General features: G+C 41.6%; 1 protein-coding gene across 5 annotated transcripts in view; it reads left to right on the top strand.

Moving 5' to 3' along the window:
* dnajc4 (DnaJ (Hsp40) homolog, subfamily C, member 4) overlaps window positions 1-16,517 on the top strand; it is a 42,529-nt gene that overhangs the window by 24,492 nt on the left and 1,520 nt on the right. For 4 of the 5 annotated variants that reach the window (XM_061900217.1, XM_061900214.1, XM_061900216.1 and 1 more), the window contains exons 6-7: window positions 5,132-5,305; window positions 11,477-11,563. In XM_061900217.1, the coding sequence (XP_061756201.1) occupies window positions 5,132-5,305; window positions 11,477-11,563 (261 nt within the window). The remainder of the gene's footprint in view (window positions 1-5,131; window positions 5,306-11,476; window positions 11,564-16,517) is intronic. The other variant, XM_061900215.1, reaches the window with a different exon arrangement.

Raw genomic sequence — 16,517 nt, 5'->3', positions numbered from 1 at the left:
GGAGGCACAGTAAATGTTATCTTGCCTCTTTGGAGCGTTTTTTATCTTAATTATGTTGTCACATTTATCAGTAAAACGGCACAATTCCTCATTTCCTAATTTTCTGTTCATATGAAACCTGACAAGAGTACAACTCTCCTGAGGCTCTAAACCTCTTAGTTTGCCACCTGTAAGAAAAATTAGAAGCTCTGAAGGTGTGCACTTCTGGAGAGGATGGCTTTTACACCCTGCACCACCGCTAGATATAATAATATTTGGAACAGACAATTACTTTTCCTCGCAAAAAGCTCACACCGCCAACTTTTGCTCTTTTCCTGTTTGCTTTCTGTCTTGGTTCCTACTGATACCTATTCAGGCAGCTAACTAGAGAGGCCTGAAATAACACTACTGTAAATAAATAAATACAACTGTACCGCCAGTTGCTGCCAAAGAGTGACCTCCATTATGCCGACAGTGCGAGGGATTATACACAAAAACAACTGAATCATACAAGAGTACAACTTTTACACGGTTTCATGAACATGATGTATTGGTTAGGCACGTTCCGATCAGGATTTTACTCTGCCGATTCTGATCACCCATGAGTGAGATCAGCTGATACCGATCACCCTCAATCTCATTACCCTGCGTCATGACAATAAAGCTGATTCTGATTCTGATTCTGATTCTGATGTATTAACCGCAAAGGTTTCCAATAGTTTATGATGAGTATTATTGTCAGTTGAACAATATCAACACAATATTCCTCGTCGTCGTGCATGACATACAATTGTTTGATCAGAACAAAGTCAATAGTCTGCAATAACTAAAAAAAACTCCTTAGTTTTTCCCCTCAAAGTCCTCCTGTGTTCAGGGAATTATGCCTCGAGTTAACCAACACAAAAATATATGAATACAAATATTTACCTAATCACTCTAGTATCGATACTGCCTCTGGTATTTACTTGACTAAATTCTAGATCAATCCGCCCTCCTCTTACATGTGGTGTACTGACTGTGACAACATTATATTATCCCCTCTATCTCCACTCTTATTAACTTGTTCATTTCCTGTTCCTAATCTGCTTACTTTGTAATGATAAGTGTGATCAGTAGATGGCAGTCACACATAAGAGATACCTGTAGACTGCAGTATGACGGCAGTCGCACATAAGAGTAAGTGTAGACTGCAGTATAATGGCAGTCACACATAAGAGATATGTGTAGACTGCAATATGACGGCAGTCACACATAAGAGATACGTGTAGACTGCAAAATGATGGCAGTCACACATAAGAGATATGTGTAGACTGCAATACAATGGCAGTCACACATAAGAGATACATGTAGACGGCAATATGATAGCAGTCACACATACTGTAAGAGATACGTGTAGACTGCAATATGACGGCAGTCAAACATAAGAGATACGTGTAGACTGCAAAAAGATGGCAGTCACACATAAGAGATACGTATAGACTGCAATATGATGGCAGTCACACTTAAGAAACACGTGTCGACTGCAATATGATGGCAGTCACACATAAGAGATACGTGTAGACTGCAATATGATGGCAGTCACACATAAGAGATACGTGTAGACTGCAATATGATGGCAGTCACACATAAGAGATATACTCAAGTAAACAACACCAACATGTTATACGATCTGTTGAAAACATAGAAGATGACACACGGTGCTCAAAAATCTATCAAAAATGTTTTAGTAGGACTTTGCTAAGCTATGAAGCCACACCTCTTGATGGATTGTACTGTGCTTCAACATAGGAGTATTATTATGCTGTGTGTATAAGGTAAGAGTGTTTCACAATATTATGCAAAAAAACCCTTTTATTTCCTTCTGGTACCTGCTGATCTGTATTAAGGATCTGCGTAAGTCCTGATAATTTGTACATGTCCGCCTTTGTAGTCCATGAAGACACTTTTCTCTATTTTCTTGTTATGGGACATTCATCCTCCTCTGTTGCCATTTCTAATATAAAGTAGTGTAAAGTTCTTACTTATATCTGTCAGTAAACTCACCATGAAAGCACTAAAACATACCGGTGTAGTGAGTTTACATTATTCAACCAAGGAACTTTAGTTATTAGAGAGTTCCGGTCGGACGATTTTTCATGGGACACATTTCCAATGAATGAGGAGATGCTGCTCCGTTATTGATTGAAGTAAAGTGTGAATGTCATCAAAACAGTTAGCGCCATCTTTTGACACTTCTTCCACTCCCGTCCTTGCACGCTACACCACTACAACAAAGATGACGGGGAGAAGACACTGTCGACGGTGAAAATCCGGTACTTTTTACGAAAACCGTTTGATACAGATCAGTGGCTGATTCACATCTCTTTTAGTTTTGATGCATTGTGGCATAATGGGGACAAAAATGCTTTTTGTTCCTATTTTAAGTCTTCCATGCCACTATTCCTTCGCTCTATGTTGTATTTTGCTCCTTTCCCACAAAAAATAATCCTCAATGCCACTCAAAAACTGTGTCTGGGCAGTGCCGGGATCTGGGGTGTGGCTCTCTGGGTGGCTGGGGCCATACTCTGGCTCCCACACACATTGAGAGTCAAATATATTGAACATGCAAATACACATTATGTGTATTTACATGTACAATATATATGTCATATATAGTCACATACACACCCTTATTCATACATACATACATACATACATACATAGGTACCTTCGGTAACACATACATACACAAATACAGTACCTACATACTCAAAGTTCGTACATCCACACGCACATTCACTGTACAAACATACATTTACACATACTGTACGTATACATTCACTGTACAAACATACATATACACATACATGTACATATGCATTCACTGTACAAACATACATATACACATACTGTACATATACATTCACTGCACAAACATACATGTATACATACTGTACATATATAAGTACATATACATACATACATGTACATATACATTACTGTACAAACATACATATACATTCACTGTACAAACATACATGTATACATACTGTACATATACAAGTACATATACATACATACATGTACATATACATTCACTGTACAAACATACATATTGTACATATACAAACATACATACATATACACATACATGTACATATATTGTACATTCACTGTACAAACATACATATATACATACTGTACATAAACATTCACTGCACAAACATACATATACACATACTGTGTATATATACAAGTACATATACATACATACACACATACTGTATATATACAAGTACATATACATACATACACTCATACACACAATCACGTTGAATCAAACATGAAATTAACGATGTTGCCCTAGGGTAAACTGGGTAACACATGGCACACTGACAAAGCTTAACCTATTTTACTATAAGTACAAGTTTATTGTTCTTCGGTCAACAAAGCAAAAAAATATACAAGGTTAGTATTGCTGGCTTTTCTTTCTTCCCCTCCATTTTCTGCATTCTTTCGTATCTCCAGTTATTGTGACATATATGTATTGTTGCATTTGAACAACTATTGTTGATAATACAGGTCAATTATTGGTATTGTTCATTATCAATTATTGCTATTTCTATTGGTATTTATATTGATCCATTTGTAATGTAATAATACTCATTGTCATTTCTGTATTATTATTTATTTCACTAATAGCTTATTTGCCATCCTATTTGCTGATGTTGCTCTATTGTTGTTGTTTTTGTCCCTCTGTCTTGTCCCCACAATTTCCCCCTCTGTCTTCCTTTTTTTCTTCTTTCTATCCCCTTCTACACCAAATGATTATATAAATCAGTGGTTCTTAACCTTGTTGGAGGTACCAAACCCCGTTAGTTTAATATGCACATTCTCCGAACCCTTCTTAGTGAAAAAAAAAAAAGTTTTTTTTTTTTCAAATTCAAGACAAAGTTATGTGTTTTTGGTAACACTTTAGTATGGAGAACATATTCTAAGTAAAAAATACTTAATTTAGAGGTTGTTGGACACTAGGGGAACATATTCTAAGTAACAAAGACTTAATTTGGAGTTATTTGGTTAGGGTTAGAGGGTTAGGGTTATAATGAGGCCATGCCAAATAAGGCATTAATAAGTACTTAATAATTTTTCTCTTTCTATCCCCTTCTGCACCAAACGATTATATAAATCAGTGGTTTGTAACCTTGTTGGAGGTACCAAACCCCGTTAGTTTCATATGCACATTCACCGAACCCTTCTTAGTGGAAAAATAAAATGTTTTTTTCAAATTCAAGACAAAGTTATGTGTTTTTGGTAACACTTTAGTATGGAGAACATATTTTAAGTAACAAAGACTTAATTTAGAGGTTGTTGGACACTAGGGGAACATATTCTAAGTAACAAAGACTTAATTTGGAGTTATTTGGTTAGGGTTAGGGTTAGGGTTAGAATTAGAGGGTTAGGGTTATAATGAGGCCATGCCGAATAAGGAATTAATAAGTACTTAATAATGACAAGTTAAGAGCCAATATGTTACTAATTTGCATGTTAATAAGGAACTAATTCATGTTGAATATGTCCCCAATACTAAAGTGTTACCATGTTTTTTTACTGGTCCCAAAATGAACCGTGTATGAACATCACCTTGTTTAAAGAACAAAACCGACACAGTGCATAAACTCACAACAAATTATACACCTGCAAATCAGTGAGACTTCTGCTGTTGCCGTATCCGTAATACGCCGATAGGTAGAAGTCTTTATTGACACGATGAATCGGGTGTGTTTTGACATCTGCCGAACCCCTGAGGCCGACTCACCGAACCCCTACGGTTCGATCGAACCCAGGTTAAAAACCCCTGATATAAATACATTTAATAAAGTCAAATACAAATAAGACAACAAGAGAAGTATCCCACACTTTCCTGTTGTAAAGTAAATGTGTACAGTGGATATAGATCATCTACATCAACTATATGATTTGCCTGAGAAGTTTAAAAGGACAAAACCAAAAAAACTGTGTCCTGGCTGAAACTCGGAACCAGATCAACCTCCACCCCCACATCCCATCCATGACCTAAATGGTTTTCTCAACCAAGTTTTTGTCCACCAAGACCATCCGATGACTATTCTTATGGGCCTGCTCACCCTCAGCCATATTCCTTCCTCCACAGCAGCAGTGCAGAGGCGCAGGCCAACATGCGGTACTGGCAACAGGTGCACCAGTTCCACGCCAGGGAGTTGTCCGCGGAGGAGAGGGAGCGCCAGCGCAAGAGGAACTTCCGCCTGATGGGCTACTGCCTGCTCACCATGACGCTCAGCATCGGACTGCACTTCATCTTCTTCAGGTGAAACTCTCAGCTGTCTCACTTCCTGAGTTTGGTTGGTATCACGTGTCCGGTTTTTGGTGGGTTGGAGCAACGGAAAATGAGCTGCAGGCTAGACTTTGGACACCATTCTTGTTGGTTAACTATTTTTTCATTCGTTGGAGGCTTTTAACTTTCTGGAATATCCTGCGTTCATCACACCAGAGGAAATAATACCTATAACAAATAAAGTGTGGATAGCTTTTAATTAGTTTACACAAACTTTGTATAGGTGTGTAGTAGGGGTGTGGGAAAAAGTCGATTCGAATACAAATCGCGATTCTCACGTTGTGCGATTCAGAATCGATTCTCTTTTTTTTTTTTTTTTTACCAATCCAACAAACCACTACACAGCAATACCATAACAATGCAATCCAATTCCAAAACCAAACCTGACCCAGCAACACTCAGAACTGCAATAAACAGAGCAATTGAGAGGAGACACAAACACAACACAGAACAAACCAAAACTAGTGAAACAAAAATGAATATGATCAACAACCGTATCAATATTAGTTATAATTTCAGCATAGCAGTGATTAAAAATCCCTCATTGACATTATCATTAGACATTTATAAAAAATAAAAAAAAAGAACAATAGTGTCACAGTGGCTTACACTTGCATCACATCTCATAAGCTTGACAACACACTGTGTCCAATGTTTTCACATATTTTTGGTTCGTTTAATAGTTAAAACAAATTTACATTATTGCAATCAGTTGATAAAACATTGTCCTTTACAATTATAAAAGCTTTTCTACAAAAATCTACTACTCTGCTTGCATGTCAGCAGACTGGAGTAGATCCTGCTGAAATCCTATGTATTGAATGGATACAGAATCATTTTGAATCAGAAAAATATAGTTTTTGAATCGAGAATCGCGTTGAATCGAAAAAAATTGATGGCGAATGGCGACCCCAACAATCGATATTGATTCAAATCATGGGACACCCAAAGATTCGCAGCCCTAGTGTGTAGCATTGAACTAATTTAATTCCAATAGGGATACATTTCATCAAATATTAAAGGACTAATATTAAGTCTCTTTTTGGCTGCCACAGAGTGCTTGCGTGTGTGCCAAGTGGGGCACACACGATGTCCGATAAAGGCTTATTTGCTGATATCCCGATATTGTCCAACTCTTAATTACCGATACTGATATCAACCGATATATACAGTGGTGGAATGAACACATTATTATGCCTAAATATTTTTCAGATAACATACTGGGATTTGTTCCATTGCATGGTTGGCTTTTTTTTTGCTTGCATCCGATTTTAGTGATTTTAGTTTGCACTCTTGTTTTCCGCACAGTCATGTTTTTTATTTGCTGGATCTGATGGGTAATTGCTAGAGATGTCCGATAATATCGGCCGATAAATGCTAATGTAATATCGGAAAAAAGCAAATGTAATATCGGAAATTATCTGTATCGGTTTCAAAAAGTAAAATGTATGAGCTTTTAAAACGCTGCTGTACGGAGGGGTACACTGACGTAGGCAGAGGTACAGAGCGCTAATAAACCTTAAAGACACTGCCTTCGCGTGCCGGCCCAAACACTTAATATCTACGGCTTTTCACACACACAAGTGAATGCAAGGCATACTTGGTCAACATCCATACAGGTCACACTGAGGGTGGCCGTATAAACAACTTTAACACTGTTAGAAATATGCGCCACACTGTGAACCTACACCAAACAAGAATGACAAACACATTTCGGGAGAACATCCCCACTGTAACACAACATAAATACAACACAACAAATACCCACAGCCCCTTGCAGCACTAACTCTTCCGGGATGCTACAAAATACATCCCCCGCTAAGCCCCTCCCCTCCCCACACACAAACCACAACCCCGCCCACCTCAACCTCCTCATGCTGTCTCAGGGAGAGCATGTCCCAAATTCCAAGCTGCTGTTTTGAGGCATGTTTAAAAAAAAATGCACTTTTGTGACTTTAATAATAAATATGGCAGTGCCATGTTGGCATTTTTTTTCCATAACTTGAGTGGATTTATTTTGGAAAACCTTGTTACATTGTTTAATGCATCCAGCAGGGCCACCCATCCATCCATCCATCCATCCATCTTCTTCCGCTTATCCGAGGTCGGGTCGCGGGGGCAGCAGCCTAAGCAGGGAAGCCCAGACTTCCCTCTCCCCAGCCACCTCGTCTAGCTCTTCCCGGGGTATCCCGAGGCGTTCCCAGGCCAGCCGGGAGACATAGTCTTCCCAACGTGTCCTGGGTCTTCCCCGTGGCCTCCTACCGGTCGGACGTGCCCTAAACACCTCCCTCGGGAGGCGTTCGGGTGGCATCCTGACCAGATGCCTGAACCACCTCATCTGGCTCCTCTCGATGTGGAGGAGCAGCGGCTTTACTTTGAGTTCCTCCCGGATGACAGAGCTTCTCACCCTATCTCTAAGGGAGAGACCCGCCACACGACGGAGGAAACTCATTTCGGCCGCTTGTACCCGTGATCTTATCCTTTCGGTCATGACCCAAAGCTCATGACCATAGGTGAGGATGGGAACGTAGATCGACCGGTAAATTGAGAGCTTTGCCTTCCGGCTCAGCTCCTTCTTCACCACAACGGATCGGTACAACGTCCACATTACTGAAGACGCCGCACCGATCCGCCTGTCGATCAATCAATCAATCAATCAATGTTTATTTATATAGCCCCAAATCACAAATGTCTCAAAGGACTGCACAAATCATTACGACTACAACATCCTCGGAAGAACCCACAAAAGGGCAAGGATCTCACCATCTACTCTTCCCTCACTCGTGAACAAGACTCCTAGGTACTTGAACTCCTCCACTTGGGGCGGGGTCTCCTCCCCAACCCGGAGATGGCACTCCACCCTTTTCCGGGAGAGAACCATGGACTCGGATTTGGAGGTGCTGATTCTCATTCCGGCCGCTTCACACTCTGCTGCGAACCGATCCAGTGAGAGCTGAAGATCCCGGCCAGATGAAGCCAACAGGACCACATCGTCTGCAAAAAGCAGAGACCTAATCCCGCGGCCACCAAACCGGAACCCCTCAATGCCTTGACCTCGCCTAGAAATTCTGTCCATAAAAGTTATGAACAGAATCGGTGACAAAGGGCAGCCTTGGCGGAGTCCAACCCTCAGAGGAAACGTGTCCGACTTACTGCCAGCAATGCGGACCAAGCTCTGACACTGATCGTACAGGGATCGGACTGCCACAATAAGACAGTCCGATACCCCATACTCTCTGAGCACTCCCCACAGGACTTCCCGAGGGACACGGTCGAATGCCTTCTCCAAGTCCACAAAGCACATGTAGACTGGTTGGGCAAAGTCCCATGCACCCTCAAGAACTTTGCCGAGTGTATAGAGCTGGTCCACAGTTCCACGACCAGGACGAAAACCACACTGTTCCTCCTGAATCCGAGGTTCGACTATCCGGCGTAGCCTCCTCTCCAGTACACCTGAATAAACCTTACCGGGAAGGCTGAGGAGTGTGAACCCCTCGATAGTTGGAACACACCCTCCGGTCCCCCTTCTTAAAGAGAGGGACCACCACCCCGGTCTGCCAATCCAGAGGTACCGCCCCCGATGTCCACGCGATGCTGCAGAGTCTTGTCAACCAAGACAGCCCCACAGCATCCAGAGCCTTAAGGAACTCCGGGCGGATCTCATCCACCCCTGGGGCCTTGCCACCGAGGAGCTTTTTAACTACCTCAGCAACCTCAGCCCCAGAAATAGGAGAGTCCACCACAGATTCCCCAGGCACTGCTTCCTCATCGGAAGACGTGTTGGTGGGATTGAGGAGGTCTTCGAAGTATTTCTTCCACCTATCCACAACATCCGCAGTTGAGGTCAGCAGAACACCATCCGCACCATACACGGTGTTGACAGTGCACTGCTTCCCCTTCCTGAGGCGGCGGATGCTGGTCCAGAATCGCTTCGAAGCCATCCGGAAGTCATTTTCCATGGCTTCCCCAAACTCTTCCCATGTCCGAGTTTTTGCCTCTGCGACCGCTGAAGCTGCACACCGCTTGGCCTGTCGGTACCTGTCCACTGCCTCTGGAGTCCTACGAGCCAAAAGAACCCGATAGGACTCCTTCTTCAGCTTGACGGCATCCCTCACCGTTGGTGTCCACCACCGGGTTCTAGGATTACCGCCACGACAAGCACCAACTACCTTGCGGCCACAGCTCCGATCAGCCGCCTCGACAATAGAGGTGCGGAATATGGTCCACTCGGACTCAATGTCCAGCACCTCCCTCGTGACATGTTCAAAGTTCCTCCGGAGGTGGGAATTGAATCTTTCTCTGACAGGAGACTCTGCCAGACTTTCCCAGCAAACCCTCACAATGCGTTTGGGCCTGCCAGGTTTGTCCGGCATCCTCCCCCACCATCGCAGCCAACTCACCATCAGGTGGTGATCGGTTGAAAGCTCCGCCCCTCTCTTTACCCGAGTGTCCAAAACATGAGGCCGCAAATCCGATGACACAACTACAAAGTCGATCATGGAACTGCGGCCTAGGGTGTCCTGGTGCCAAGGGACACCCTTATGTTTGAACAGGGTGTTTGTTATGGACAAACTATGACGAGCACAGAAGTCCAATAACAAAACACCACTCGGGTTCAGATCCGGGCGGCCATTCTTCCCAATCACGCCTCTCCAGGTTTCACTGTCGTTACCAACATGAGTGTTGAAGTCCCCCAGCAGAACAAGGGAATCACCCGAGGTAGCACTCTCCAGTACTCCCTCGAGTGTACCCAAAAAGGGTGGGTACTCTGAACTTTTGTTTGGTGCGTAAGCGCAAACAACAGTCAGGACCCGTCCCCCCACCCGAAGGCGGAGGGAGGCTACCCATTCGTCCACTGGGTTGAACTCCAACGTGCAGGCTTTGAACTGGGGGGAAACGAGAATTGCCACCCCAGCCCGTCGCCTCTCACTGCCGGCAACGCCAGAGTGAAAGAGAGTCCAGCCCCTTCCAAGAGAAGTAGTTCCAGAGCCCTTGCTGTGCGTCGAAGTGAGTCCGACTACATCCAGCCGGAATTTCTCTACTTCGCGCACTAGCTCAGGCTCCTTTCCCCCAGTGAGGTGACGTTCCACGTCCCAAGAGCGAGCTTCTGTAGCCGAAGATCGGACCGCCAAGTGCCCTGCCTTCGGCTGCCGCCCAGTTCACATTGCACCCGACCTCTATGGCCCCTGCTATGGGTGGTGAGCCCATTGGAGGGGGGACCCACGTTGCCTCTTCGGGCTGTCCCCGGCCGGGCCCCATGGGTACAGGCCCGGCCACCAGGCGCTCGCCATCGAGCCCCACCTCCGGGCCTGGCTCCAGAGGGGGGCCCCGGTGACCCGCGTCCGGGCGAGGGAAATCTGGGTCCTTTGTTTTTACTTTTCATAGAGGTTTTCGAGCTGCTCTTTGTCTGGTCCCTCACCTAGGACCAGTTTGCCTTGGGAGACCCTACCAGGGGGCTTAAAGCCCCCGGACAACATAGCTCCTAGGATCATTGGGACACGCAAACTCCTCTACCACGGTAAGGTGGCAGCTCAGAGAGGACATCCAGCGGGGCATCACGACAAAATTAGGCATAATAATGTGTTCATTCCACCACTGAATATATCGGTATCGATTGATATCGGTATAGGTAATTAAGAGTTGGACATTATCGGAATATCGGATATCGGCAAAAAAGCCATTATCGGACATCACTAACATACTGTATATGTAATATTTACATATTAAATATACAGTATATAACATATACTGATATATTCTTATACTTGATATAATATATACAACAAATCACAATTACCATGTACAATTTGCGACTTGTCCAGGGTGTACGCCGCCTTCCGCCAGATTGAAGCTACGATAGGCACCAGCGCCCCCCGCGACCCCAAAAGGAATAAGCGGTAGTAAATGGATGGATGGAATATTACAGTATATGTAACAGCTCTAGAAAAAAAAAAAGGCAGCATAAAATAGAGAGTAGATCCAGCAGAAAATATGTCTTATAAAGAAAGAGAGGTAGCTCACATAGAAGCGGTAAAATATTGTGATATTGTCAATATTCTGACCACCTCTATGATTTTTTTTTTTTTGTTTTGTGTGTGACATTTGAAAGTTTGACAAGAGTGTCACTTTTTTGGAACGCTACAGAAAACTGGAAGAGGTCCACACCAACTACATGGACGAGAAGGATCGCGTCATCTCAGAAATATATAAGGAGTGCAAAGAGAGGGCCAGGTGGGTGATGCACGTCTTTTTACATGATTCTACCAATGAAGTTATCAAAAGTTTCACAATTTGAAATTAACTCGAATTTAAATAGTAAACAGCAGGTATCAATAGGTAAGTAAAGTTGGTTTTGCATAATATTGCCCCTTTTAAAATACTCTGTTGCAATCTTACGCCTAGAGCAGGGGTCGGCAACCCGAAATGTTGAATGAGCCTTATTGGAACAAAAATACAAAAAAAATAAAAATCTGTCTGGAGCAGCAAAAAAATAAAAGCAATATTACATACAGATAGTGTGTCATGAGATATACACTGTACATTGAATTAAGAGGAATTAAAGGAAACTAAGTAAGCTCAAATATAGCTACAAATGAGGCATAATGATGCGATATGTACATATAGCTAGCCTAAATAGCATGTTAGCATCGATTAGCTTGCAGTCATGCAGTGACCAAATATGTCCGATTAGCACGCCACACAAGTCAATAACATCAACAAAACTCACCTTTGTGCATTCATGCTTAACGTCCAAGGTCTGGTGGACAAAACGAGACAGAAAGAGAAGTGGCATAAAACACGTCCTAGAAAGTCGGAGAAAGTAATACATGTAAACAAACTACGGTGAGTTCAAGGACACCCAAAATTAGTAGGACAAAACGGCGCTCGCCAAATACTCAAATCAGTGATAGATTGAGACTTTTATTAGTAGATTGCACAGTCCAGTACATATTCCGTACAATTGACCACTAAATGGTAACACCCCAATAAGTTTTTCGACTTGTTTAAGTTGGGGGTCCACGTTAATCAATTCATGGTACAAATATATACTATCAGCATAATACAGTAATCACACAAGTTACTCATCAGAGTATATACATTGAATTATTTACAATCAGCAAAGCATGTTTAATATAAACAGTGTGCTTTATAACAATTTGGAGGTTTGTGTCATGTCCGCGAGCACCAGGTCGCCCGTAAGGACCAGATGAGTCCCCCACTGGCCTGTTCTAAAAATAGCTCAAATAGCAGCACTTACCAGTGAGCTGCCTCTATTTTTTAAATTGTATTTATTTACTAGCAAGCTGGTCTCGCTTTGCTCAACATTTTAAATTCTAAGAGAGACAAAATTCAAATAGAATTTGAGAATCCAAGAAAATATTTTAGAAACTTGGTCTTCATTTGTTTGAATAAATTCATTTATTGTTTTACTTTGCTTCTTATAACTTTCAGAGAGACAATTTTAGAGAAAAAAATACAACCTTAAAAATGATTTTAGGATTTTTAAACACATATACCTTTTTACCTTTTAAATTCCTTCCTCTTCTTTCCTGACAATTTAAATCAATGTTCAAGTAAATTATTTTTTTTATTGTAAAGAATAATAGATACATTTTAATTTAATTCTTCATTTTAGCTTCCGTTTTTTGGACGAAGAATATTTGTGAAATATTTCTTCAAACTTATTATGATTAAAATTCAAAAAAAATATTCTGGCAAATCTATAAAATCTGTAGAATCAAATTTTAATCGTATTTCAAAGTCTTTTGAATTTCTTTTAAAATTTTTGTTCTGGAAAATCTAAAAGAAATAATGATTTTTCTGTGTTAGAAATATAGCTTGGTCCAATTTGTTATATATTCTAACAAAGTGCAGATTGGATTTTAACCCATTTAAAACATGTCATCAAAATTGTAAAATTAATCTTAATCAGGAAAAATTACTAATGATGTTCCATAAATTCTTTTTTTTGATTTTTTCAAAAAATTCGAATTAGCTTTTTTTTTTCTTTTTTTTCGGTTTAATTTTGAATTTTAAAGAGTCGAAATTGAAGATAAACTATGTTTCAAAATTTAATTTTAATTTTTTTCGAGTTTTCTCCTCTTTTAAACCGTTCAATTAAGTATTTTTTTTCATCATTTATTCTCAACAAAAAACCTTAAGTAAAAGGGGAAAAAAATGTACGACGGAATGACAGACATTTTTTTTAATATATATATTGATATATTTATTAAAGGTATATTGACCAAATTGGCTATTTCTGGCAATTTATTTAGGTGTGTATCAAACTGGTAGCCCTTCCTATTAATCAGTACCCAAGAAGTAGCTCTTGGTTTCAAAAAGGTTGGTGACCCCTCCCATAATCAATTATGAATCGAACTGGAATCCAATCGTAAATTGAGAGGTTTTGTAAGTCTTAACTCTGATGTGCACACACTTTCTGTGTGTACCAGACAGCCTGAACTTGTGCCTCGGGACAATGAACAATTTTCAATATGGTTAGTAATTGTAAAAAATATTGACGTTTTAATACATTTTATGTTCTGTTAAACCACTATGGTAACATAAGGCAGCTAGTTGGTATATATACTTTACACAAATCCCAAAAGCAGTGACGTTGTCACGTTGTGTAAATGGTAAATAAAATGAGAATACAATGATTTGCAAATCCTTTTCAATTAATATTCAATTGAACAAACTGCAAACGTAAGATACTTCATGTTTGAACTGGAATACTTTATTTTCTGCAAATATTAGCTCATTTGGAATTTGACGCCTGCAACATCTGGCACAAGTGGCAAAAAAGAGTGAGAAAGTTGAGGATTTCTCATCAAACACTTATGTGGGGGCCTCCCACAGGTCAACAGGCTAATTGGGTGCCATGATTGGTTTTAAAAGCAGTTTCAGACGGACGGGGTCAGGGTCACCACTTTGTCAATAATGATAATGACTATAATTACTGGTTTGCAAAAAATATATGTTACCCCAAATAGGTGAAATTGGATAATCTCCCACCAGTGTTAATTTTGTTGACGAAAAATGTTCGTCATAGTTATCGTCAACAACCTTTTTTTTCTGACTAAAACGAGACAATGACTAAATAAAAAATAATTTACGTGGACTAAGACGATGACGAGGTTTTATTGACATATTCTTCAACCAATAAAAACGAGACGAAAATGTCTGCCAGAGACAAGATCCAATCGGAACTCATTTCGTTAGGAAGAGGCGGGAGGAGTTGGGAAGAGAACCAATCAGAGCGAGGTGGTAAGGAAGTTACGTAAACGTAGTTTGCGTTTGATACTGACCCGGCCGGGAATGCGCTGCAGAAGACAACATGTCAACGCCGGGGAGGAAGAGGAGAGAGGACATATGGGGAAATTTTATATTTGACGTCAAAGATAACAAGACGCAGTGTAAGAAATGCAGCGCGAGGATTACGGGGAAAAACACAACAAACTTGAAGCGACATTTAGTCGAATCATCCCGAAATCCACACACAGGTAAGCATTTTCCACAACATACAACTCACTCGACGTTATCCCGTTTATTACACGGCTGACTCGTGAAATGCTAAATTTGAGACATGATTTTCATCAAAATACGACTTGTATCCGTGATTTTTCCGCTGTTTTGATTTGACTTTCAGAAATTGAAGGGAAAGTTTACATATAACCCTTTAGTCGACTAAATCTACTGTAGTTTTCGTCGACTATAACCTTATGATATTTCGTCAACTAAAACAATTTAAATAACTAAATTATGACTAAAACTAAATTACATTTTAGTCAAAAGACTATGACTAAAACTAAATCAAATTTTGCTGTCAAAATTAACACTGTCTTCCACGGCACACCAGACTGTATTTAGTGGTTGAAAAACACTGCTCCTAGTGAAGATGCAGGCAGTATTGTGAGTCATGGTCTAGTTCAGGGGTCGGGAACCCGCGGCTCTTTGATCACTCTGATGTGGTTTGGCTGCATACTCGCAGACTCCCCCGATTTTTCCAGGAGGATTCCGGATTTCAGTTCCTCTCCCAGGGTAAATTTTCTCAGATTTTCACCCTGACAATATTGCAGAGGGCGTGCCGTGATAGCAACGCCTTTAACGTCATGTAAAACATGTCGTCGCGCCCGCTTTTACATCATGTTATCTGCGTGACGACCTCTCACCCATTTCATCGCGACCACTTTTACACCGTGCTATTATTATTGCCGACCAGTAACATGGAGTACGTGGCCTTGATAATACACGTCAGTGACTGCATGGCATACTTGGTCAACAGCCATACATTATGGTCACACTGAGGGTTGTGATATAAACAACTTTAACACTCTTACTAATATGCTCCACACTGTGAACCCACACCAAACAAGAATGACAAACACATTTTGGGAAAAAATCCGCACTGTAACACAACATAAACACAACAGAACAAATACCCAGAATCCCATGCGTCCCTAACTCTTCCGGGCTACATTATACACCCCGCCCACCTCAACCGACGAACGGAGGGGTGGGGTTGGTGTTAGCGGGGTGTATAATGTAGCCCGGAAGAGTTAGGGATGCATGGGATTCTGGGTATTTGTTCTGTTGTGTTTGTGTTATGTTATGGTTAGGATGTTCTCCCGAAATGTCAATCAATCAATCAATGTTTATTTATATAGCCCTAAATCACAAATGTCTCAAAGGACTGTACAAACCATTACGACTACAACATCCTCGGAAGAACCCACAAAAGGGCAAGGAAAACTCACACCCAGTGGGCAGGGAGAATTCACATCCAGTGGGACGCCAGTGACAATGCTGACTATGAGAAACCTTGGAGAGGACCTCAGATGTGGGCAACCCCCCCCTCTAGGGGACCGAAAGCAATGGATGTCGAGCGAGTCTAACATGATACTGTGAAAGTTCAATCCATAGTGGCTCCAACACAGCCGCGAGAGTTCAGTTCAAAGCGGATCCAAGACAGCAGCAAGAGTCCCGGCCACAGGAAACCATCCCAAGCGGAGGCGGATCAGCAGCGTAGAGATGTCCCCAACCGATACACAGGCGAGCGGTCCATCCTGGGTCCTGACGAGCGGTCCATCCTGGGTCTCGACTCTGGACAGCCAGTACTTCATCCATGGTCATCGGACTGGACCCCCTCCACAAGGGAGGGGGGGACATAGGAGAAAAAAGAAAA

This window comes from Nerophis ophidion, linkage group LG05 (genome assembly GCF_033978795.1).
Source record: "Nerophis ophidion isolate RoL-2023_Sa linkage group LG05, RoL_Noph_v1.0, whole genome shotgun sequence".
In the NCBI taxonomy this organism is placed as follows: Eukaryota; Metazoa; Chordata; class Actinopteri; order Syngnathiformes; family Syngnathidae; genus Nerophis; species Nerophis ophidion.
This window is presented reverse-complemented; position numbering and strand designations above follow the sequence as displayed.